The sequence below is a fragment of the Rhinopithecus roxellana genome, chromosome 5 (assembly GCF_007565055.1).
Source record: "Rhinopithecus roxellana isolate Shanxi Qingling chromosome 5, ASM756505v1, whole genome shotgun sequence".
Classification (NCBI taxonomy): Eukaryota; Metazoa; Chordata; class Mammalia; order Primates; family Cercopithecidae; genus Rhinopithecus; species Rhinopithecus roxellana.
Window position 1 is genome coordinate 6084752 of NC_044553.1, and position 24551 is coordinate 6109302.

Sequence of the window (24551 nt, forward strand, 5' to 3'; positions counted from 1 at the left end):
TACATCTGGCATGTGCTAGGTACTCTCACATCCCTAATCTTACATATTCTTACTGTATTCCCGTAAAGTAGGTCATATCCCTACAGTATAAATAAGGAAAATGAGTCGATTAGAGTAAGTGACTTTAATGGCCATTGGACCTCAAGGGCAGCAGATACCAACCGACATGTATTGGATTTCCAAAGGCAAATTTTTAATGATAAATTAGGGGATTGTGCTTTGTTAGTGTCTGATATTTCCACCATTTATTCTTGATGCAAAGAGTCTAGTATAAAGATGGCTATATGCATGAGAAATAAACTTTGATTGTTTTGAGTTCTGCCACTTGTAGAGGTGTCAGACTTCATCTGCTGTATTCTTGATGTTGTAAAAGTTAAGTGAAAAATTCACTTAAAATAGCAATCTGTAATATATCTGTATAGATTTCTTTTGAGCCCATAAATGAAAACTTTTTTTCTCCGAGACGGAGTCTTGCTGTGTCGCCCAGACTGGAGTGCAGTGGCACAATCTCAGCTCACTGCAACCTCCGCCTCCTAGGTTCAAGATATTCTCCTGCCTCAACCTCCTGAGTAGCTGGGATTATAGGCACATGCCACCACGCCCAACTAATTTTTATATTCTTAGTACAGATGAGGTTTCACCATGTTGGCCAGGCTGGTCTCAAACTCTTGACATAGTGATCTGCCCACCTCAGCCTCCCAAAGTGTTGGGATTACAAGCGTGAGCCACCACGCCTGGCCTTTGTTTTTTGTTTTGTTTTGTTTTTTGAGACAGAGTCTCCATCTGTTGCCCAGGCTGGAGTGCAGTGGCACCATCTCGGCTCACTGCAACCTCTGCCTCCTGGGTTCAAGCGATTCTCCTGCCTCAGCCTCCCAAGAAGCTGGGATTACAGGCATGCGCCACCACGCCCCGGCTAATTTTTGTATTTTTAGTAGAGACGGAGTTTTGCCATGTTGGCCAGGCTGGTCTCAAACTCCTGATGTTAGGCAATCAGCCCGCCTCAGCCTCCCAAAGTGCTGGGATTATAGGCGTGAGCCACTGTGCCTGGCCTAAATATCTGAATTTTTTACATCTCATTTTAATCTTGAAAATTGTGTAATTGATAAGATCACAGTTCTTTAGGTGGCAGTTATTGAATTGAAATACTTCTTTTTCTCCTGTTTATTAATCTAGTCAGTAGAGATGCTGTAAGAACCACTCTGGAAAATACAATACAGATGTAGATCCTGAGTCTACCACTTTTTTAAATTCCAAGGATTATCAGCAGTCAAGAAGTGTCTAAGGCATAAGTGGAAGGAAAGGGAGAGTAGGAGGCAAAAAAGAAAACATATGGGTAGTATAGGCTTTAAAAAAAAATCAGAAGACATGGCATATCAGGAGAAAAAGTAGAATTCTTCTAACAATTATCTTATTCCCATCGTTCTAAACAGAAGATAGTTAAAAGGCCCTGGAATCTGGTGGTATTCAATACTCAGTAGTTAAGTATAATGATCGATGGTTCCAGATATTCCAGTCACAATTTTCCTCTTCATTGACACAAACAATGTATTAAAATGGACAAACATATGTTCTAAAGCTCACTGATATCTGTCTAAATTACTAATTGCTCCATTGTCAAACATATTCTGAAGGCCATTATATTAGTATCTGAAAATAACCCCTCCCAGAGGTAAGAATGATAATATCAAAAAAGTAAATGGTCGATTCTAATTGGTGTCAGAATATGATTTTGCTCTTAGTTCTACATCATTTCCACATTACAGAAATTCACACAGACTTTGGTGCTACTGCAAGGAACATTAAAAGTTGTGAATAGCTTTTCCAAATTTAGGGAGAAAACTCGATGTCTTGGCATGTTTGCAGATAGTATGGTTTTCCTTTTATGGTCCTAATCATTTGAACCGTTTTATTTCTGTAATATAGTTGATATTAATACGTTTTGCTCTGAATACGTTTTTTTTTTTTTTTCTTTTCTTTGAGATGGAGTCTCGCTCTTGCCCAGGCTGGAGTGCAGTGGTGCGATCTCGGCTCACTGCAACCTCTGCCTCCCAGGTTCAACTGACTCTCCTGCCTCAGCCGCCCGAGTAGCTGGAACTACAGGTGCATGCCACTATGCCCAGGTAATTACTGTATTTTTAGTAGAGACGAGGTTTCACCATGTTGGTCAGGCTAGTCTCAAACTCCTGACCTCAGGTGATCCACCCGCCTTGGCCTCCCAAAGTGTCTTCACAGGCTGGGTGTGGTGACTCAGGCCTGTAATCCCAGCACTTTTGGAGGCCAAGACAGGAGGATTGCTTGAGTCCAGGAGTTTGAGACCAGTGTGGGCAATATAGCAAGACCCTTGTCTCTGCCAAAAAGAAAATAATTAGTTGGGCATGGTAGTGTGCTTCTATGGTCCTAGCTACTTCGGAAGCTGAGATAGGAGGATCACTTGAGCCCGTGTGTTCAAGGATGCAGTGAACTATGATTGTGCCATCGCACTCCAGCCTGGGTGACAGAGACCCTGTCACTTGAAAGAAATATTTGTATACATATGCTTAACTACGTGTTTCTGCTATGGATATGGACTTAAAGGGAAAAAGCATCAATTTAGAAAATGTTTGAAAAGAGTGAAGATGGAAGCCTTACCATGTCGGATATTAAAACATATCACAATACCATAATAATTAGTTGACTTGATGCAAGTAGAGATAGTACAATGAAATGTGAAAGGAATTACGGAAACAGCCGGGCACGGTGGCTCACGCCTATAATCCCAGCACTTTGGGAGGCCAAGGCAGGCAGATCACCTGAGGTCAGGAATTCAAGACCAGCCTGGCCAGCATGGTGAAACCCCGTCTCTACTAAAAATGTAAATAAAACATTAGCCAGGTGTGGTGGCGCATGCCTGTAATCTCAGCTACTCGGGGAGCTGAGGTAGGAGAATTGCTAGAACTTGGGAGGTGGAGGTTGCATGAGCCAAGATCGCGCCATTACACTCCAGCCTGAGCGACAGAGCAAGACTCCATCTCAAAAAAAAAAAGAAAAAGAAAAACGAAAAAACTACAAAAACAGCCAAGCATGTAAGGAGAAAAATATAAGACTATTTTGTATTTAAAAGGTAGCATTTCAAATCTGAGAAAATGATCACTTATGCAATAAATGATCCTAGGATAGCTAGAGGAAAATATTATTGGTGCCTTCGGATTGAAGGGTTAAATACAGAAAAATTAAGCTATATAATACTGGAAGAGAATATATGACTTCTAAAATCTTGAGGAAAAAACTATAATGGAAAAAATTGGCAGATCAGACTTTTAAAAAACTGATTTTTGGCCAGGCACGGTGGCTTATGCCAGTAATCCTAGCACTTTGGGAGGCCAAGGTGGATGGATCACCTGAGGTCGGGAGTTCGAGACCAGCCTGACCAACATGGTGAAACCCCCGTCTCTACTAAAAATATAAAACTAGTTGGGTGTGGTGGCATGTGCCTGTAATCCCAGCTACTCAGGAGGCTGAGACAGGAGATCGCTTGAACCTGGGAGGCAGAGGTTGCAGTAAGCCAAGATCACGCCACTACACTCTAGCCTGGGCAACAAGAGTGAAATTCTGTCTCAAAAAAAAAAAAAAAAAAAAGGTACAGATAACATCCCCATTGAAAAATGAGCAATGGATAAGTACAATTTACAAAATAAATACAAATATCATACAAACGAAAGAAACCCAGGTAAAAATCACAATGAGGTTTTTCTTCTCCAGTTTGCAAAGATTAGAAAGAATTTTGATGAAGAGCATGGAGAAATGAATTACTAGTACGCTGGTAATATGAGTACAAGTTTGTGTAACTTTTGAGGAGAAATTTAGCAATGTGTATCAAAAGTGTAAGGTGTGTTTTCTCTTTAACCTAATAGTTCCACTTTATATATTAATAAATGATCACATTGGTCATCTGTGTCATATGGAAGACATTTATCATTCTTTTTAAATGACCACAATATAAACCTCCTTTCTCTATTTGTGGTATTCCCCTAGTGAGTGAATATTGTCAGGGTATTCATTCTAGTTGTCTCCTACTTATCCTCATAAAATATAAGATATATAACTTGTTCTCTGTTGTATCCTCAATGTCTAGAACTGGTTATAACTCATAGTAGGTACCCAATAAAAATACTTGAAAGTCAGGTACTAACTTTTCCTGCCTCACTTGCAGCTAGGTTGCAGTCAAGTGGCTAGGACTCCATTGGTTAAATGAATCTGTGCTAGATCTGGACTTGGGAATAAAGATATAAAAAACCACGACCTGTAGAAGATTCTTAGCCTGCAATACAGTTTAGGAAGATCAAGGTTCTTTGCATAAAAGGCAGCAGTGTGGTGTACACCAGTGACCACAGACCTGCTCTCTTGGCATGGTTTCAGACCTCGCTCTTCCTTACATAGACCAGAGGCTGGTTCTCCAGCCTCCCTGATGATTCTGTGAGCTACTTAATATTCATTTCTTACCATTTTATTTACTTAATTTTTGAATTTGAAATATATGTACAAAAGAATGTATAAAATAAGTATTATTTAAATGTAAACAACTGTTTATTTTCTAGATTAAGAAATAAACAATACCTTAGAAGCTTCCTTTTATCCTGCATTGATTGCATTGCTCCCAGCACCCCCACTCATACAGGTTACCACTGTCTTAAATTTCTTTATAATTGTACCTCACGTATATCTCTAAACAATTATTATTTGGTTTGGAATCATAGCATATGTTTTCTTTCATGAATTTTTTTTTTTTTTTTTTGAGATAGAGTTTCACTCTTGTTGCCTAGGCTGGATTGCAGTGGCACGATCTCAGCTCACTGTAACCTCCACCTCCTGGGTTCAAGTGATCCTCCTGCTTCAGCCTCCCAAGTAGCTGGAATTACAGGTGCCCACCACCAAACCCAGCTAATTTTTGTATTTTTAGTAGAAATAGGGTTTCACCATGTTGGCCAAGGTGATCTTGGATTCCTCACCTTAGGTGATCCACCCACCTCGGCCTCCCAAAGTGCTGGAATTACAGGTGTGAGCCAGTTGTTAAATAATTTGAAAATCATCTCTGGATCTATTCATTTGATGTTTATCCTATATAACATTCTACTATATGAGTTTACTGCAATTTATCCATTCCATTATTGGTGAATATTTCAATGTTTCTAATTTTTTGCTATTAGCATTCTTTTTTTTTTTTTTGAGACGGAGTCTCGCTCTGTCGCCCAGGCTGGAGTGCAGTGGCCGGATCTCAGCTCACTGCAAGCTCCGCCTCCCGGGTTTACGCCATTCTCCTGCCGAGTAGCTGGGACTACAGGCGCCCGCCACCTCGCCCGGCTAATCTTTTGTATTTTTTTGTAGAGACGGGGTTTCACCGGGTTAGCCAGGATGGTCTCGATCTCCTGACCTCGTGATCCGCCCGTCTCGGCCTCCCAAAGTGCTGAGATTACAGGCTTGAGCCACCGCGCCTGGCCAGGCATTCTTATAACATGCTTCCTATTGTGTATTCATAAGGGCATGTACATTCCCTAGGGAATCTACCAATGAATGAAATGTTGGTTCACTTGATATACACATCTCCAAAATTATTTGGAAATGTCAGACTGTTACCAAAACATTTGTATCAATTTACACTCCCACTAGCCACTTCCTTGCCCCATATCCTTGACAACACATTTGGTACCATCTGGCCTTACATTTTTGCCATTCCGGTGAGTGCCACATGATAGTTCATTGTAGTTTTTGTTTTCATTTCCCTTGGTTACTGATAAAATTGAGTGTCTAACTTTATGGACTATTTGTGTCTTCCGTAAAAATGCTGGCTCATGTCTTTTGCTCTTTTTTCTATTGGGTTATTTGCTTTTTTAAAAAAACTAATTTATACAAGTTTTAAAATACATAATTGTGTGAGTTCAATATGTCTTCAATTTATAGCTTGTCTTTTTATTTCTTTTTTTTCTTCTTTTTTTTTCTTTTTTGAGACAGAGTCTCGCTCAGTCGCCCAGGCTGGAGTGCAGTGGTGCAATCTGGGCTCACTGCACCCTCTGCCTCCCAGGCTCAAGCAATTCTTGTGCCTCAGCCTCCTGAGTAGCTGGGATTACAGGTGCCTGCCACCACGCCCAGCTAATTTTTTGTATTTTTAGTAGAGGCCAGAGTTTCACCATGTTGACCGGGCTGGCCTTGAACTCCTGAGCTCGGGTGTTCTGCCCACCTTGGCCTCCCAAAGTGCTGGGATTACAAGCATGAGCCACTGTGCCTGGCCTTGTCAAACATATTCTAACCATTCCTAGAAACGGGAAGAGGAGTCAAGGGAGAGTTGTTTTTTTTTTTGAAAGATGAGATGAGGCATGTTTGTGTATTGATAGGAATAAGGAAAACTTGGGCTGGGCGCAGTGGCTCACCCCTGTAATCCCAGCACTTTGGGAGGCCGAGGCAGGTGGATCACAAGGTCAAGAGTTCGAGACCAGCCTGGCCAATGTGGTGAAACCCTGTCTCTACTAAAAATACAAAAATTAGCTGGGTGTGGTGGCAGGTGCCTATTTCCCAGCTACTCGGGAGGCTGAGGCAGGAGAATCGCTTGAACCCGGGAGGCAGAGGTTGCAGTGAGCCAAGATGGCACCACTGCACTCCAGCCTGAGTGACAGAGTGAGACTACATCTCAAAAAAAAAGAAAAGAGAAGGAAAACTTGGGGAAAAGAAGGGATAATGTAGGAGGGAAGTCTCTGAGAAAGTGAGAAGGAACTAGGTCTAAACTTTTCAATTCTGTGCTTTATCTGTGTTGAGATATTAGTGAAACTGACTTTTAAAAAATACCAGTTTGAAGTGACTGTGCAGTGAGTTTAACAGATGTTATTCACTTACCCGTTCACTCAATCGATAAATATTTGTCTTTTATGTGTGAGGCACTGTAGTAGGCTCTGGGAGCATAACAAGATAGACAAGATCCCTGTACTCATGAAGCTTACAGTTTAGTAGTATTGGTGGTGGTGAGAGTGGGTGTGATACAGACAAGGAACTTCACAGGGAAAGTACAGGACTATAAGAGCCTTTAATAGGGGACCTTAATACTTAAACTATTATAGAGAATAGGTTAAAGAAGTACCTTTAAGCTGATTCCCAAAAAGGGAGGAGTTAGGCAAACTCTGAAAGAGCACTACAAGAAGAGAAAAGAGAATACATGAATGGTCCTATCATAGCAAGGAACTAGGAGATGTTTAAGTACTGAACGCGTACTGTGTGTGAAAGGCAACTTGAAATTTCAAGGGATAGCAGGTACTATATAATACAGAATCATAAACATTTTAGATTATGCTAAAAGTAATAGGGAGCCATTGAAAGGACTTAAACAGAATAATGACAATTCACTTTCATAATATTTCTTTTTTTTTTTTTTTTTTTGAGATGGAATCTTGCTCTGTCGTCCAGGCTGGAGTGCAGTGGCATGATCTCAGCTGACTGCAACCTCTGCCTCCTGGGTTCAAGCAGTTCTCCTGCCTCAGCCTCCCAAGTAGCTAACACTACAGGCGCCCGGCATCACGCCTGGCTAATTTTTTTGTATTTTTAGTAGAGACAGGGTTTCACCATATTGGCCAGGCTGGTCTCAAACTCCTGACCTTGTGATCTGCTTGCCTCGGCCTCCCAAAGTGCTAGGATTACAGATGTGAGTCACTGCACCCAGCCTATAATATTTCTTTTGTAAAGGAGTGCACATGAGACTACTGGAACCTAATGCTTATACAGTAGCTCCCCTTCTTAAAATTATTTGTTTACTTAGACATTTAATATGGATTCCTCAGTCAGACATGAATGTAAGTTTATGTTTTTTCACTGTTTGAATTTTTTTATTTTAATTTTTGTGAGTACATAGTAGGTATATATGTTTATGGGATGCATGAGATATTGATACAGGCATGCAATGCATAATAGTCACATCATATAAAATGGGGGTATCTATCCCCTCAAGTATTTATCCTTTGTGTTGCAGACAATCCAATTACATTCTTTTAGTTATTTTGAAATGTACAATTATTATTGACTATAGTCACCCTATTGTGCTATCAAATACTAGGTCTTATTCTTTCTAACTATTTTTTGGTACCCATTAGCCATCCCTACCCACCCACCCCCACCTGCCCATTACCCTTCCTAGCCTCTGGTAACCGTGCTTCTGCTCTCTGTTTCCATGAGGTCAATTGTTTTGATTTTTACATCTCACGTACGAGCATGTGATATTTGTCTTTCTGTGTCTGGCTTATTTCACTTAGCTAATGACCTCCAGTTCCATTCATGTTATTGCAAATAACAGGATCTCATTCTTTTTTATGGTGGAATGGTACTCCATTGTGTATGAGTACCACATTTTCTTTATCCATTCATGTGCTGATGGACACAAGTTGCTTCCAAATTTTGGGTATTGTGAACAGTGCTGCAACAAACATGGGAGTGCAGATATTTCTGCGATACACTGATTTCGTTTCTTTTGCATATATACCTAGCAGTGGGGGTGCTGGATCATATGGTGGCTCTATTTTTAATTTTTTAAGGAACCTCCAAAGTGTTCTCCATAGTAGTTGTACTAATTTACATTCCCACCAACAGTGTATGAGGGTTCCCATTTCTTCACTTCCTTGCCAGCATTTGTTATTGCCTTTCTTTTGGATAAAAGCCATTTTAACTGAAGTGAGATGATACCTCACTGTAGTTTTGATTTGCATTTCTCTGATGATCAGTGACGTTGAATACCTTTTCCTGTGCCTGTTTGCCATTCATATGTCTTTGGAGAAATGTGTATACAAATATTTTGCCCATTTTTAAATTAGATTGTTAGATTTTTTTTCTGTAGAGTCGTTTGAGCTCCTTATATATTCTGGTTATTAATCCCTTGTCAGATGGGAAGTTTGCAAATGTTTTCTCCCATTCTGTAGGTTGTCACTTCATTTTGTTGATTGTTCCCTTCACTGTGCAGAAGCGTTTAAAATTGATATGATCCCATTTGTCCATTTTTGCTTTGGTGGCCTGTGCCTGTGGGGTATTATTCAAGAAATTTTTGCCCAGACCAATGTCCTGGAGAGTTTCCCCCCTGTTTTCTTGTAGTAGTTTTATAGTTTGAAGTCTTAGATTTAAGTCTTTAATCCATTTTGATGTTATTTTTGTATATGGTGAAAGATAGGAGTCTAGTTTTATTCTTTTGCACCATCTATTGAAAAGACTCAGACATGAGTGTAAGTTTAATTTCCTTGGAAGTAATACAACAGTTTTCTGTTTTTACGTGTGTGTGTGTGTGTATGTGTGTGACAGAGAGAGAGAGAGAGAGAGACATGGTAGACGAGATACTCTTTTTTTTTTTTTTTTTTTTTTTGAGACAGATTCTCCATCTGTTGCCTAGGCTAGAGTGCAGTGGCACAGTCTCAGCTCACTGCAACCTCCATCTCCGGGGTTCAAGTGATTCACCTGCCTCAGCCTCCCGAGTTGCTGGGATTACAGGCACGCGCCACCACGCGCCGCTAATTTTTGTATTTTTAGTAGAGATGAGGTTTCACCATGTTGGCCAGGATGGTCTCGATCTCTTGACCTCGTGATCTACCTGCCTCTACCTGCCAAAGTGCTGGGATTACAGGTGTGAGCCACCACACCCAGCCTTTTTTTTTTTTTTTTTAAGAAACAGTGTCTGCCTCTTTCACCTAGGCTGGAGTGCAGTGGTACTATCATAGCTCACTGCAGCCTCGAACTCCTGAGCTCAAGTGATCCTCCCACTGCAGCCTCCTGAGTAACTAGGACTATAGGTGTGTGCCACCAGGCCTAACTAATTTTTTGGTTTTTTTTTTTTTTTTTTTTTTTAGAGACAGGGTCTGGCTATGATGCCCAGGCTGGTCTTGAATTCCTGGATTCAAGCGATCCTCCTGCCTTGGCCTCCCAAAGTGCTGGGATTACAGGAATGAGCCACTACACCGGGCCTATTTTTAAATTTAAAGAACATAGAGTGAGAAACAGCTAAATCTTCTTAGCATGTTAATAACTTATGTATTATATAGTTTTAGAAATTCTTAAAGTGCTATTTTAAAATTCTAGTTTTTTTGTTTGTTTGTTTGTTTTTGAGACGAATTCTCACTCTTTTGCCCAGGCTGGAGTGCAGTGTCACGATTTCAACTTACTGCAACCTCTGCCTCCCAGGTTCAAGCGATTCTCCTCCCCCAGCCTCCTGAGTAGCTGGGATTACAGGCATATGCCACCATGCCCAGCTAGGTTTTTTGTATTTTTAGTAGAGGTGGAGTTTCACTATGTTGGCCAGGCTGGTCTCAAACTCCTAACCTCAGGTGATCCACCTGCCTCAGCCTCCCAAAATGCCGGGATTACACTGTGCTGGGATTACAAAGTGCTGGCTGAGCCACTGCGCCCCACTGGTTATGTTTGAATTATTATATAGATTCTGAGAACTATCACAGATTTGTGTAAAAATTGATTTTAAGCCCTAAGTTTGTTTAAGCTCAAAGTAAGTAAGATTGTTATACAAGTCTTACTTCTCTTTTCATCATGAATGTAAAAATGTGCCATTCTATTTGTGATCAGCTTCTTTAGAGATTATTCAAGTTCAGAGTTGTCGTTTTGACTAAATGTATTGTGATCCTTATATTCTAGATTTAATGAACAACTAATACTATGCCTTGCATATAGTAGGCACTCAAAAAATATGTTCAGTGAATTAAAGTATCTGAGATATCTTAATAAGATATTTAATTGTATCTTTTAAAAATTTCCTCCATTGATACTTCCTGTCACCCAAAATATATTGCCCTTTTTTGATGATCTTTTTCTTCCTGGCTTTATAGTATTTAATATTCTGCTCTAAATCTTATTGTTTTGCTGTTTTGTTTTACATAAAGCCCCTTTTAAAGGTTTAATTGTCCTAAGTATTTTCTTGAGACTTATATACTTGCTATGTTTTATTTGGATCTTTTATTGTTTTCCCACTTTCTCTTAGAAAATCTTTCTTTCCTTTTCTTTTGATACATTTTATTTTATATTGAAAAAAATCCTTGAGCCTTCTTTTGTGTTTTATGGTATTTTCCTAGCAATTTTTCTCATCCTGAGAAGCTGTGTAACTGTTTGCTATGTACTTAATAAACATAATTTTATGTATTCTGTATTTTTAGTCTATTGAAGACAATGAAGTATATTTGCCTAATGATGAAATTTGGACCTATGATATTGATAGTGGGTTGTGGTAAGTAATTTTAAATTGCATACTGTCTGATCTTAATTTCTATTATAAATGTTTCTGTAGACTTTAGGGAATTTGAGACCATACTTTGAATATACTGCTACATTTTTGAAGTCTCTCTTTCCTTTTCTTTCAATGCTTTAATTTTCTGATGCTTTCATTCCCCTGCTGTCTTCCCTGCTCCATTTTTTGTCTTTTAGTATTTCTCTCAAGAACAGTGCTGTCTCTGAAGATTTTGTTTTATTCTGCAAATTCCCAGTTCTGGTGACGTGTGAAATTTTGTGATTTTTTTTTTTTTTTTCCTAGCAAATTGAAAAATTTTTACCCTGGATCTTCTTAGAGTTTTTACATTATTAGTCACCATTACATTATAATTGTAACTGACAGTGACAGTTTTCACTGACAAAAGTACTCATGGAGTTTAAAGAGAATTTTAATTTGCCTTTCTGGAAAGTTATGGGATTCCATGTTATTCTTGCTGCAGGAGAATGCACCTCATGGAAGGAGAACTCCCAGCCTCCATGTCAGGAAGCTGTGGTGCTTGCATTAATGGAAAGCTGTACATTTTTGGAGGATATGATGACAAAGGATACAGCAATCGAGTAATAATTTCTTTAATTCAAGAGTGCAGCAAAATGTAATATTTAATGTATCATTTCATCTCACAAGTTACAAATATTTTAAAAAGAATATATATATAGAAAACCTTAAACTTATGATTAAAGATTTTAAAGCTAGATTGAAAATGCAGCAGTTCTGCTCTGCTCTTCTTCTGTGTCTTTCTGCTTCAGAATTAACTGCATATTTAATTGATATTCATAGGATAAGAGCAGGATGGAAAAGACCTATTTTAATATGTTTTATATATCATTTTTACTCCTAAAACAGTCTTGTTTTTATTAATTCTACAATTTTTAATTTTTTAATAGGTAACAAACTTACCTATTAAAAAGAAAAAAATAGTATTAATTATTGGATCACATTGCCTCTGATGTAGATTTAATTTTTAAATGCCGTGTCTGCTAATAGTGTTCTCGTCTTTTAAAGCTTTATTTTGTTAATTTACGAACAAGAGATGGAACCTACATTTGGGAAAAAATTACCAACTTTGAAGGACAACCACCCACACCACGTGATAAACTTTCCTGCTGGGTATATAAAGACAGGTAATGCAGCAGTTGCACTTAATGCATTATGTCTACCTAAGCAAAGATAATAACTTTTGGCTAAAATACAGAATGCTTAAAGGTGTGAGTTTTTTCAGGATAGCAATTGATTTTCTAAATAATCGGAGTATCTGTGGATACTGCCCGTTGTATTTCTTCCTTTCTAATCTTTAAACTTTTTGTTTCCTTATTGCACTGGGTAGGACCTTGAGTAAATCCAGTGCTTATGTTTACACTTTCATATATTACTCATTCTTTTTCTCTGAACAACATCTATCATTCCCCTACTCTGAGCATCAGTAAAACTAGATGGTAGCCTCTTCATCCCTCTCTCCCTCCCATTCCTTCAACACCAGTTTTTGTGAGTTACATTTGTAATCTTTCTGTTCCATTTTTGGAAAGAAGGGGAACTTTAGTGATGAACATTTTAGCTCCCCACTCCCTGTTTATCATTTCTTGCTAATTCTTTTTAACTATTCTTTGTGGTTTTTCACATTTTTATTCTTTATGTCCTTTGCTGTATCTTCTGTGATAACTGTCTCTTTGCTGTTTGTGACATTGTCTTCATTTCTGAAATGAATTTTTCTCCCCTTTTATTTCTTTCCTAATTTTTTGTTTTTTGGAGATGGAGCCTCACTCTGTCACTCAGGCTGGAGTGCAATAGCACAATCTCTGCTCACTGCAACCTCTGCCTCCCGGGTTCAAGCGATTCTCTGGCCTCAGCCTCCTGAGTAACTGGGATTACAGGCACCTGCCACCATGCCCAGCTAATTTTTGTGTTTTTATTTTATTTATTTATTTATTTTTGAGACAGAGTCTCACTCCATCACCTAGGCTGGAGTGCAGTGGCGCGATCTTAGCTCACTGCAATCTCCACCTCCCAGGTTCAAGCAATTCTCTTACCTCAGCCTCCCAAGAAGCTGGGACAATAGGGGTGTGCTACCACGCTGGCTAATTTTTTTTGTATTTTTAGTAGAGACTGTGTTTCACTGTGTTAGCTAGGATGATCTCAATCCACTGTGCTTGTGGTCCCCCAGCCTCAGCCCTCCCAAAGTGCTGGGATTACAAGCATGAGCCACCACGCCTGGCCCTAATTTTTGTATTTTTAGTAGAGATGGGGTTTCACCATGTTGGCCAGGCTGGTCTCGAACTCCTGACCTCATGATTTACCTGCCTTGGCCTCCCAAAGTGCTGGGATTACAGGTGTGAGCCACTGTGCCTGGCCTTCTTTCCTAATTTCTAACAATTCTGTTTCAGCTCCTCATGGCCATCAACTCTGTTATTTGAGTTCTTATATTTTTTGTTTTAAGGGTTTTCTTCATTGCTAATTACTTTATTAAATTTTATTTGTGTTTTAAAATATCATTCAGTATTCAATTTCCAGTTTTCAGATTTGCTTGTTTGTCTCTTAAATGTTTTTAAACAATTTGTTCAGTAGAGGACTAGGTAAGGTCTATACTTTGCAATCAATTTATATGTCTTTTTTCTTTTTTCTTTTTCTTTTTTTTTTCTTTTTGAGGCAGAATCTCTGTCGCCCAGGCTGGAATGCAGTGGTGCCATTTCGGCTCACTGTAATCTCTGCCTCCCAAGTTCAAGCAATTCTCCTGCATCACCCTCCTGAGTAGCTGGGACGACAGGCACATACCACCATGCCTGGCTATTTTTTGTATTTTTAGTAGAGACCAGGTTTTACCATGTTAGCCAGGATGGTCTTGATCTGACCTCATGATCCACCTGCCTTGGCCTCCCAAGGTGCTGGGATTACAGGCATGAGCCACTGCACCCGGCCAATATGCCTTTCAAGTTGCTTTTATTCTAGATATTTCCTTTTGGTCTTTTTTTGTTGTTTTGTTCTTGAAATTTATTTGATAAAGAAACCATGTCATTTGGCTGTAGAATCCCAATAGTCTGCACTGTGTTGGTTGTGTCTCTGTGATATCATTTAACGTATTCCTCTACACCTTCTATTTTCTGTAAATTGGTACTTAGATCTAGAAACTTAAGCAAATTAATGTTCTTGTGTTGGTTGTTGGTTTGGGAGCAAATAAAAAGTACTTCATAGCTATGTTTGTTTGTTTGTTTGTTTTGAGATGGAGTCTTCCTCTGTTGCCTAGGCTGGAGTGCAATGGTGCAATCTCATCTCACTGCAACATCCGCCTCCTGGGTTCAAGTGATTCTCCTGCAAGCTCAGCCTCCTAAGTAGCTGGGATTACAGGCACCTGCCGCCATGCCCGGCTAATTTTTTTTTTTTTTTTTTTTTTTGAGACGGACGGAGTCCCCCTCTATTGCCCAGGATGAAGTGCAGTGGTGGAATCTCGGCTCACTGCAACCTCCGCATCCTGGGTTCAAGCGATTCTTCTGCCTCAGCCTCCCGAAGCTGGGACTACAGGCATGTGCCACCATGCCTGGCTAGTTTTTTTTTTTTTTTTTTTTTTTTTTCAGTAGAGACAGGGTTTCACCATATTAGCCAGGCTGGTCTCGAACTTCTGACCTCGTGATCCTCCTGCCTCCGCCTCCCAAAGTGCTAGGATTATAGGCGTGAATCACCGCACCCATCTTAATTTTTGCATTTTTTAGTAGAGACGAGGTTTCACCATGTTGACCAGGCTCATCTTGAACTCCTGACTTTGTGATCCACCCTCCTCGGCCTCCAAAAGTGCTGGGATTACAGGCGTGAGCCAGCACGCCTGGCCCATAGCTACCTTTTTTTTTTTTTTGAGATGGAGTCTCGCTCTGTCACCCACCCTGGAGTGCAGTGGTGCGATCTCCGCTCACTGCAAGCTCTGCCTCCTGGGTTCACGCCATTCTCCTGTCTCAGCCTCCTGAGTAGCTTTCTGCGGGTGCCTGCCACCACGCCCGGGTAATTTTTTTTGTTTTTTTTTTGTATTTTTAGTAGAGACGGGGTTTCACCGTGTTAGCCAGGATGGTCTCGATATCCTGACTTCGTGATCCGCCGGCCTCGGCCTCCCAAAGTGCTAGGATTACAGGCGTGAGCCACCACGCCCAGCCTACTTTATTATATTAAGTATATATAAAAGTATATATAAAATATAAAATACAGACCAGACGCAGTGGCTCACGCCTGTAAGCCCAGCACTTTAGGAGGCCGAGGCAGCCAGATCACTTGAGATCAAGAGTTCGAGACCAGCCTGGCCAACATGGTGAAACCCCATCTCTATTAAAAATACAAAAATTATTTTTTTGCGTGGTGGCAGGCACCTGTAGTCCTAGCTACTCAGGAGGCTGAGGCTGGAGAATTGCTTGAATCTGGGAGGTGGAGGTTGCAGTGACCTGAGGTTGTACCATTACACCCCAGCCTGGGTGACAAGAGTGAAACTCTGTCTAAAAAAAAAAAAAAATAGGCCAGGCGCGGTGGCTCACGTCTGTAATCCCAGCACTTTGGGAGGCCAAGGCGGGCGGATCACGAGGTCAGGAGATCGAGACCACGGTGAAACCCCGTCTCTACTAAAAATACAAAAACTTAGCCAGGCGCGGTGGCAGGCGCCTATAGTCCCAGCTACTCAGGAGGCTGAGGCAGGAGAATGGCGTGAACCCGGGAGCCAGAGCTTGCAGTGAGCCGAGATTGCGCCACTGCACTCCAGCCTGGGCGACAGAGCAAGACTCTGTCTTAAAAAAAAAAAAAAGATATATATATAAAAAATAAAAGATAAAACATAGCCTTACCTTTTAAACCTAGATGTTTATGAGCAATGACTATTGATTTTTATTAAATACTTTTTCTTTTGAAATCGTTTGAGGTTTTTTTCTCATTTAATCTCATATTAATGATGTCATTAAATATTTTCTTATATGATATACTCGTGTTTCTGATATAAATCTTACTTGGTTGTAACAAGTATTTCAACGTATTGTTGAATTTTATTCACAGGTATATACATAACTTTTTAGGAGGAGTAATTGATAGCTTTATTGATTTGCCTCCTGGTTACGCTTAACTTTTTGTCATTTTGGTTTGCAAAAAGCATTTTAAGGGCTAGAGGCAAACATAGGACTGAACTGTGTCTCTGAACCTTACATAGGCTTGTATAAAGGGAATATCTTTGCTTATGACAATGACATGTGTTTCTGTAAGCCACTATGGTTTTCTGCCTTTGTTTTTCCAGGTTAATCTACCCTATATTTTTGGATCTTTAAAGGTTTTTTTGTTGTTGTTAATATGTAAAGGAAACCAGTAACAGTGATTGCCCTAGCAAGGCAAGGGAATTAAGTGACAGAGTAGGAGGGAGACTTGCCTTTTGCTATGCTTTCTTTTTTTTTTTTTTTTTTTTGAGACAGTCTAGCTCTTGTCACCCAGGCTGGAGTGCAGTGACATGATCTCCACTCACTGCAACCTCTGCCTCCTGGTTCAAGGGATTCTCCTGCTTCAGCCTCCCAAATAGCTGGGGTTACAGGTACCTGCCACCATGCCCAGATAATTTTTGTATTTTTGGTAGAGACGGGGTTTCACCATGTTGGCCAGGCTGGTCTCAAACTCCAGACCTCAGGTGATCTGCCCACCTCAGCCTCCCAAAGTGCTGGGATTACAGCCATGAGATACCACGCCCGGCTTGCTACACCTTTTTGAAAGGTTGTGGTAAATACATAAAACATAAAATTTTTCATTTTAACTATATTAAGTATACGATCCAGTGGCATTAATTACCTTCATAATGTTGTGCAACCATCACCAGTACCTACTTCCAAACTTTTTAATTACTCCAAACAGAAACTCTGTACCCATTAAGCAATATCTCCCCATTCTCCCTTCTTTCCAACCTCTGGTGACCTCTAATCTTTCCATCTATAATAATTTACGAATAAGCAGATAATAGGTATTTCATAAAAATTGAATTATAAAATGTTTGTTCTTTTTGTCTGCCTTATTTCACTTAACATGATGTTTTCAAGGTGCATTATGTTGTAGCATATATTATTCCTTTTTATCGCTGAGTAATATTCTACTGTATATATATACCACATGTTGTTTAGCCATTTATATGTTGATAGATGCTTGGGTTGTTTCTACCTTTTGGCTATTTGTGAATAATGCTGCTGTCAGTGTTGGCGTATAACTTTGTTTGATTCAATTTTCAATTCTTTTGAGTATATATGTTAAGAATAGAACTGCTGGGTCATTTGGTGAATCTATGTTTCAGTTTTTGAGGAACCACCAACTATCTTCCTTAGTGATTATACCATTTTACATTCCTGCCAGCAAGGAACAAGGGTTCCAGTTTCCCCACATCCTCACCTATGCTTATTTTGGGTGTGTGTGTGTGTGTGTTTTTAATAATAGCTATACTAGCAGATGTGAAATGGCATTTCATTGTGATTTTGATTTGTATTTTCCTAATGACTAATGATGTTGGCTTATTGGACATTTGTACATCTTCTTTGGAGAAATGTCTATTCAAATTGTTTACTCATTTAAAAAAACGAGTTGTCTGTCTTTTTGACGTTACGTTACAGTAGTACTTTATGTATTCTGGGTGTTGATCCCTTATCAATATATTTAGTTGTATTTTATTTGTCTTGCTTTGGTATCATGGTAATGCTAGTCTCAAACTAAGTTAGGAAGTATTCCTTCCTCACTTTTTTTTTTTTTTTTTGGAAGAGTTTGAGTGGGATTGGTGTTAATTCTTTTAAAAATATTTGGTAGAATTTGCCAGTGAAGCCATTTGGTCTTGGGCTTTTCTTTCTTGGGAGGGTTTTGATTACTGATTCAATCGTCTTACTTGTTATAGGTTTATTCAGATTTTCTATTTCTTCTTGAGATATATTTTGTTTTTATAAGAGTCAGGGTCTTTCTCTGTTACCCAGGCTGGAGTGCAGTGGTGCTATCATGGCTTACTGCAGCTTTGAACTCCTTGAACCCTCAAGCAGTCCTTCCACCTCGGCCTCCTGAGTAGCTGGGACTACAGGCACGTGCCACCATCCCTGACTAAGATTTTTATTATTTGTAGGGATAGGGTCTCATTATGTTGCCAGGCTGGTCTCAGACTCTTGGCTTCAAGTGATCCTTTCACCACAGCCTCCCAAATTGCTAGGATTACAGGCATGAACCACTGTGCCCGGCACTGAGGGTGTGGGTCTTTCCAGGAAGTTTTCCATTTCATCTAAGTTATCCAACTTGTTGATATACCCTTCTTCATGGTATTCTGTTTTTTGTTGTTGTTGTTGTTGTTGTTGTTTGTTTTTGAGACAGGGGCTCACTCTGGTTGCCCAGGCAGGAGTGTAGTGGTGCTGTCTTGGTTTGCTGCAGCCTCTACCTCCTAAGCTCAGGTGATTCTCCCACCTCAGCCTCCCAAACAGGCGGGACTACAGGTGCACGCCATCACGCACAGCTGATTTTTTTGTACTTTTAGAGACAAAGTTTCACCGTGTTGGCTAGGCTGGTCTTGAACTCCTGGACTCGGGCAATCTGCCTACCTCGGCCTCCCAAAGTGCTGGGATTAAAGATGTGAACCAGCATGCCCAGCATAGTATTCTTTTGTCATCTTTTTTATTCTGTAGTATCTTCACTTCTGATTTTAGTAATTTGAATCTGCTCACTTTTTTCTTAGTGCAGCTGTCTACGCATTTGTCAATTTTGTTGATCTTTTCAAAGAATCAACTTTTGTTTTGTTGCTTTTCTTTCTTTTCTTTTCTTTCTTTTTTTTTTTGAGTCGTAGTCTCTGTTCACTCTGTTGCCCAGGTTGGAGTGCGGTGGCATGATCGCGGCTCACTGCAACCCCCACCTCCTGGGTTCAAGCGATTCTCCTGCCTCAGCCTCCCAAGTAGCTGGGATTATAGCCGCCTGCCACCACACCCACCTAATTTTTTTGTATTTTTAGTAGAGACGGGGTTTCACCATGTTGGCCAAGCTGGTCTCGAACTCCTGACCTGAAGTGATCAGCCTGCCTTGGCCTCTCAAAAGTGCTGGGATTACAGCCAGAAGCCACCCTGTCTGGTCTGTTGTTTTTCTTGATTGTTTTTCTATTCACTATTTTATCTCGCCTCCAACCTTTATCATTTTCTCCCTTCTGCTCTCTGTAAGTTTAGTTTGTTCTTGTCTACTTCCTTAACTTGTACAGTTACGTTATGGATTTGAGATTTTATTTTTAATGTAGGCATTTATAGTGATAAATTTCCCTCTGAGCCCTGCCTTCGCTGCATCTCATAAGTTTTGTTGTTTTTGTTTTCATTTATCTCAAGATAATTTCTAATTTCCCTTATGATTTCTTCTTTGACCATTTGGGTTAACAGGATTTTTTTTCTTTCAGCACTTTACAGGTTTTATTACACTGCTTTTTGGCCTCCATTTTTCTTTCTCTTTTTTCTCCCTTCCTTTCTTACTTTTATTTCCTTCCATTATTTATTATTATTATTTTTATGTTATAGGGATGGTCTCACTCCATCACTTACCCAGGCTGAAGTGCAGTGATGTAATCATGGCTCACTGCAGCCTCAGACTCCTGGGCTCAAGTGTTCCTCCTTCCTCCTCTCAAGTAGCTAGGACTACAAGTGCATGCCACCACACTCAGCTGATTTTTTTTTATTTTTTGTTTTTTTGAGACGGAGCTTTGCCGTTGTTGCCCAGGCTGAAGTGCAATGGCGTAATCTTGGCTCACCGCAACCTCTGCCTCCTGGGTTCAAGCAATTCTCCTGTCTCAGCCTCCTGTGTAGCTGGGATTACAGGCATGCGCCACCAAACCCAGCTAATTTTGTATTTTTAGTAGAGATGGGGTTTCTCCATGTTGGTCAGGCTCGTCTCAAACTCCTGACCTCGGGTGATCCGCCTGCCTTGGCCTCCCAAAGTGCTGGGATTATAGGCATAAGCCACAGCACTCAGCCTTTTTTTATTTTTTGTAGAGATGGGGATCTCACTATGTTGCCCAGGCTGACCTGAAACTCCTGGGTTCAAGCAGTCCTCCTGCCTCAGCCTGCCACATTGCTGGTATTGCAGGTGTGACCCAGACCCAGACTGGGGTCTGGCTTCCATCTTTTTTGTGACAAATTTACCCTCATTTGTGTTTTTGTTTCTCTGTATATGTCTTTTTTTTTCTTTATCTCTTCTGTGTTTTTGTCCTTAAATAATTTGATTAATTATGCCTTGGTGTAGTTCCTTTGTATTTATCTTACTTGGAGTGTGCTGAGCTTCTTGGGTTTGTAGGTTGATAGCTTCCATCAGTTTCTTAGTAATTAAATTATCAAATATTTCTTTTCCATATTTCTTTGTCTCCCCTTCTGGGACTCCCATTACATGCATGTTAGACCATTTTGATACTGTTCCACAAAGCTTTGGCTACCTGTTTCTTTTCCTCCATTCTTTCCTTTTCTTTGTGTTTTAACTTGGATATTTTTTATGAATCTATTGACTTGTCTTCAAGTTTACTGATGTTTTCCGTTGCTGTGTCAAGTTTGTTAATTATCAAGTTCCAGAAAGGAAATTTTTTTTAAAAGTTTGCTGTTTAACATATATAATGAATTCTTTAGTTCTGACATCTTATTTTCTATTTTTAGCATTTCCATTTAGTTCTTTTTTATGTTTCTACCTCTTTGATGAAATTACCCATTTATTCCTGCATGTTGTTCACATTTTTCCACTATTAGTATTCTCATCATAGTTTTTTTAAAGGCCCTTTCTGATAATTCCATCATCTAGACCACCTCTTTCTGAGTCTATTTATATTGAGTCTTTTCTCTCTTCATCATGGGCCGCTTTTTTGTGCCTTTCTGTGTATTTTGTAATTTTTATTTTTTTGAGACAAGGTCTCACTCGCACTCAGGCTGTAGTGCAGTGGTGACTCGGTACAACTGAGACAAGGTCTCACTCTCACTCAGGCTGGAGTGCAGTGATGTGATCATAACTGGGTACAACTGAGACAAGGTCCCACCTCACTCAGGCTGGTGTGCAGTGGTGTGATCATAACTCAGTACAACCTTGAACTCTGAGTTCAAGCAGTCTTCCCATCTCAGCCACCTGGGTAGCTGAGACTACAGGTATGCGCCGCCACACCTTTCTTTCCTTTTTTTTTTTTTTTTTTTAATTTCTTGTGGAGACAGGTCTCCTTATGTTGCCCAGGCTGATCTCAAACTCCTGCCCTCAAGCAATCTGCCTGCCTCAACCTCCCTGTAGTTTTTAAATTATATGCCAGATCTTCTGTCTGAAAGAACAGTAAAGATTGGAATAAATTATATTTATCTTCAGAAAGGGATATGCCCTTTCTTCTTTTTTAGGTGCTAGAGTAAGAGCTGAGTCAGTCTAACTTATAGGTAATTTGTATTTGAGCTTTGTTGTAGCTTTAGTTTGACTGAGTTTTACCTCTGGCTTCAAATGTTTTAGAACAGTACTTTCCTATACTGGGGCTCCCTATTTGAGCACTGAGATTTTCTGCTGTGCTTCACAGCTGCATTCCTATCGCTCAGAACTGTGGGAGATCTCTCCATGTTTTATAGTCCAGTTGGTAGGTCATTGGGTCATGAGGCAGTTCTCTTTGCTCTCTAATCCCACGTTATGCTTTCTGCACCCTGGAAGACCTCTTTCAGCCTTGCATCTCCTCCCCTGGCCTTTGGAGGGCAGGTACTCTATAGGGTGTAAATGTTTGGCATGCCCCTGAGATGTTTCTTTCAGATCTCCTGTTTGCATCCCAAAGTTTAGTAGTCCAAAGCTCAGATTGCCTAAAGGAATTCTCTGCCTCCAGCTGTTGGTGACTGACCCCCATCCCTCCCTGAAGATTATGCGAAAGAGTTAAGGAGTAAGTTAAATTCCCTCTATGGCTGGGTTTCTTTTTATTTTCTTTCTTTCTTTTTTTTTTTTTTTTTTTAGGTATATAAACTATTAACAGACAAGGCCTACAGACTTATTTCTTCTTGGACACACCCACGGTGTGGCCACAGGCGGCCAGTGGTCTTGGTGTGCTAGCCTTGGACACAAAGGCCCCAGAAGTGGCGCAGCCCTCTATGGGCCCAAATCTTCTTCAGTCGCTCCAGGTCTTCATGGAGCTTGTTGTCCAGACCATTGGCTAGGACCTGGCTATATTTTCCATCCTTGACATCCTTCTGTCTGTTCAAGAACCAGTCTGGGATCTTGTACTGGCGTGGATTCTGCATAATGGTGATCACACGTTCTACCTCATCCTCAGTGAGTTCTCCCGCCCCCTTGGTGAGGTCAGTGTCTGCTTTCCTCAACACCACATGAGCATATCTTCGGCCCACACCCTTAATGGCAGTGATGGCAAAGGCTATTTTCCGCCGCCCATCGATGTTGGTGTTGAGTACTCGCAAAATATGCTGGAACTTTTCAGGGATCACTAGAGACATGGCGGCAGCACAAGCGGCGGCGTGTAGGCCTCCTGTGGAAGAGAGCGGCTGGGTTTCTTCAGATGCTAATTTGGGGCCGGGCGCCATGGCTCAAGCCTTGTATTAGGCGTTTTTCACACTGCTGATAATGACATACCCAAGACTGGGCAATTTACAAGAGAAAGAGATTTATTGGACTTACAGTTCCATGTGGCTGGGGAGGCCTCACAATTATGGCTCAGAGTGAAAGGCAAGTCTCACATGGTGGCAGATAAGAGAAGAGAGCTTGTGGAGGGAAACTCCCCTTTTGAAAACTATCAGATCAGTGGGCGCAGTGGCTCATGCCTGTAATCCCAGCACTTTGGGAGGCCGAGGTGGGCAGATCACTTGAGGTCAGGAGTTCGAGACCAGCCTGGCCAACATGGTGAAACCCTGTCTCTACTAAGAATATAAAAATGAGCCAGGCATGGTGGCAGGCTACTCGGGAGGCTGAGGCAGGAGATTCACTCCAGGAGGCAGAGGTTGCCATGAGCAGAGATCACACCACTGCACTCCAGCCTGGGAGACAAGAGTGAGACTCTGTCTCAAAAAAAAAAAAAACAAAAAAAGCCATCAGATCTCATGACACTTACTCACTATCACGAGAACAGCCTGGGAAAGATCTGTCCTCATGATTCAGTTGCCTCCTATTGGGTCCCCCTCCCACAGCACATGGGAATTCAAGATGAAATTTGGGTAGGGACACAGCCAAACCATATCAGGCCTGTAATCCCAGCACTTTGAGAGGCCAGGGTGGGAGGATTACCTGACCCCAAGAGTTCAAGACCAGCCTGGGCAATATGGTGAAACCCCATCTCTACAAAAATACAAAAATTATCCAGGCATGGTGGCACACACGTGTAGTCACAGCTACTCAGGGGTCTGAGGCAGGAGGACTGCTTGAACCCGGGAGGTGGAGATTGCAGTGAGCCGAGATCATGTTCATGGTACTGCACTCAAGCCTGGGTGACAGAGGGAAACCATATCTCAAAAAGAATGAATACATAAATCTAATTTGCCATGCCAATATAAATGTAGCTGTTAAAAATTTGAGTAGTTTCTTCTTACAAACCCTGTGTGTGCTGGATTCTTCCTCTTGCTGTTACACAAGGGATGAAAGCAGCTATGGGTCTCTTCTTTCCCATTGAGAGCTCATCACTTTCTGGAACTGGTTTATTTAGGTCTCTTTGTTCCCTCAGCTCTGAAATTATTCTTTTTAAACTGTGATTTTGTGTTTGGGTTGTTAAGGTGAGAGGATCTTTTTCAGCTTTCTATGAACAAACTGGAAACAGAATTCCTAAAGTGTATCCTTTCGTGTTTGTTTTTCAGACTAATATATTTTGGTGGTTATGGGTGTAGGAGACACAGTGAACTCCAAGACTGTTTTGATGTTCATGATGCATCTTGGGTAAGATGGTAATCACTGTTTACATTTCCTTCCAATTCAGTATAGCCTCAACCTCTTAGAAATAATGAGACTGGTCTTTCTCATTTTTGGAACTACCAGACACTATGAAAAAATGTGTTTTTTCTCTTTAACATTTGTATCCATTTGGCAAGAGGTATCTCATCTAGTGGTGTTAGCCTTCATGGCTATTGGCAGAGTAATTTCTTTTCTTATATCATTAATCACAGATACCTGCTTCTGTTAGACAGGTAGTGACTTTAGTGCAACTTAGAAAAATTATGTTCATATTTAACCACAATAGCTCTTGTTGGCATACATCTCTTTTTAGATATGTCCACTAGAATTATTCATAGGTCAGACTGGCCTCTAGGTAAGAGTCCATGGGTAGTGATATTAATTTTTCTACTTATTCTTACTGATTAGACAGTAATCATTATTA

General features: G+C 40.5%; 1 protein-coding gene and 1 pseudogene across 2 annotated transcripts in view; one reads left to right on the forward strand and one right to left on the reverse strand.

Annotated features, from left to right (window-relative positions):
* The window catches only part of KLHDC1 (kelch domain containing 1), a 59885-nt gene that overhangs the window by 4930 nt on the left and 30404 nt on the right, over positions 1-24551 (forward strand). The window contains exons 2-5 of the mRNA XM_010389492.2: positions 11151-11221; positions 11703-11820; positions 12266-12384; positions 24034-24112. Of these exons, the coding sequence (XP_010387794.1) occupies positions 11151-11221; positions 11703-11820; positions 12266-12384; positions 24034-24112 (387 nt within the window). The remainder of the gene's footprint in view (positions 1-11150; positions 11222-11702; positions 11821-12265; positions 12385-24033; positions 24113-24551) is intronic.
* On the reverse strand, positions 22198-22742 carry LOC104682756 (annotated as a pseudogene). The gene has a single exon (XR_750734.2). The product of XR_750734.2 is annotated as a 40S ribosomal protein S18 pseudogene (transcript).